The 1,630-nt window shown below is 36.7% G+C and overlaps 1 protein-coding gene across 1 annotated transcript in view; it reads left to right on the top strand.

The window, feature by feature from the left end:
• Positions 1–584: 584 nt before the first annotated feature.
• Positions 585–1,630, top strand: part of LOC135196513 (uncharacterized) — a 4,227-nt gene continuing 3,181 nt past the window's right edge. Inside the window, exon 1 of the mRNA XM_064223362.1 lies at positions 585–671. Coding sequence (XP_064079432.1) covers positions 669–671 — 3 coding nt within the window. The 5' untranslated portion in view covers positions 585–668. The remainder of the gene's footprint in view (positions 672–1,630) is intronic.

Raw genomic sequence — 1,630 nt, 5'->3', positions numbered from 1 at the left:
TATATATATATATATATATATATATATGTGTGTGTGTGTGTGTGTGTGTGTGTGTGTGTGTGTGTATGAATACACGTCACACAGACTGATTTTAAATTCGTACAAGTGCGTTCACTGATACTGGTTGTATTCATCGAGTTTATGCATTATGTAACTGGTGCAGTCTAGTGCATGTCTGTCTGGATAACTGTCCTACGAAATAAATTAAGAAGAAGAAGAAGAAGAAGAAGAAGAAGAAGAAGAAGAAGAAGAGAGAGAGAGGAAAACGGGCATCGGCTAATAGCCAAGTCCCGTTTTCCGAATCACTTGAGCACTATTATGTTGCCTCTTTGCTGTCAAGAGATTTCTTTCAGCATATGTCCAGAGATCCCGCTAAGTAAACGAATTGTACTCCGTTCATTTTTCTTCTCAATGATCTACCGTAAATATACCCATCGCATGAGAAGCATTTTCTCCAGCATCTCGCTGAGAAACACCGCGAAAATAGCGAAGCTTAGGGTTGATTGAATTCGGAATTCTCTTCTCGTTTTAGGGGTCAGTGACCCTGGCGAGACTAATGTTAACAGGACACTGTGAAAAACCGCTATGTAAGACATTTAAAGGTAAGGTTGCAAAGAGAATCACCCCAGTTGCCTTCTAGGGATCGGACGTGTAGCATCTACGCGACGATGGTAAGACGAAGTGTCATTATAGAAACATAATTTTTCTTGAGGGTTTAGATGTTTTCGGTATCATTAAGGGAACAGGTCCCTTCTCTTAAATGTTTAGGGCAGTTATAATTAAAAAATAGACACAGATGCATACGATTAAAGCTTTATTTTTCACTTTTCAAAATACTAAAATTGTTCAAACGGTCGAAAGCTCCAATTTTTTAAAATTATTTTTGTATTTTCAAAAATACATAACTGTGGAGATTTATTAACTATCTTCGGTCACAGTACGGTGATGCACCATAGATTTAGACTGTACAGATTAGTATGCAAAAATAGTTCCAACTTGAAGGAAGCTTTTGATAGTGATGCACTATCAATGCATGAATTAGCACCGGAAATATTTCCAAACAAGCAACGCTTTTGATAGTGATTGCACCATAGATGTAGCGCAATGTACAAAAACTTTTGATAGTATTTGAGCCATAGATAGATCGCAATTTACAAAAGCGTTGATAATGATGCACCATAGATGTAGCGCGATGTACAAAAGCTTTTGATAGTGGTACACCGTAGATCTAGTGCAATGTACAAAAGTTTTTGATAGTGATGCACCATAGATCTAGTGCAACGTATAAATGCGCAATGTACAAATTAGCACACTTATTTCAAGAGAAGATAAAGCTTTTGATTTTGTACAGTAGATATTTCTTAACCAGATGAAATAAGAGAATTCTTCATTTTACCAAATTTGAGAAGAACAATATTCATCCACTATTTAAAATTTTAATTTAGTTATTCGATATCAATGTGTTTTATGGGGGAGCTTAAAGGCTATTAAATCTTGTTCAAATAATCTCAAAAGTCAGAGAGAGTGACCACATTATTAGCAAACGTTTCCTGGGATGCAATCGCTAGCCCCACGCCCTCCTATGAATATATTCAATGGGCTTATGCACCGGTGGTGTTTGGGGTCTCTT

This window comes from Macrobrachium nipponense, chromosome 23, assembly GCF_015104395.2.
Source record: "Macrobrachium nipponense isolate FS-2020 chromosome 23, ASM1510439v2, whole genome shotgun sequence".
NCBI lineage: Eukaryota > Metazoa > Arthropoda > Malacostraca > Decapoda > Palaemonidae > Macrobrachium > Macrobrachium nipponense.
This window is presented reverse-complemented; position numbering and strand designations above follow the sequence as displayed.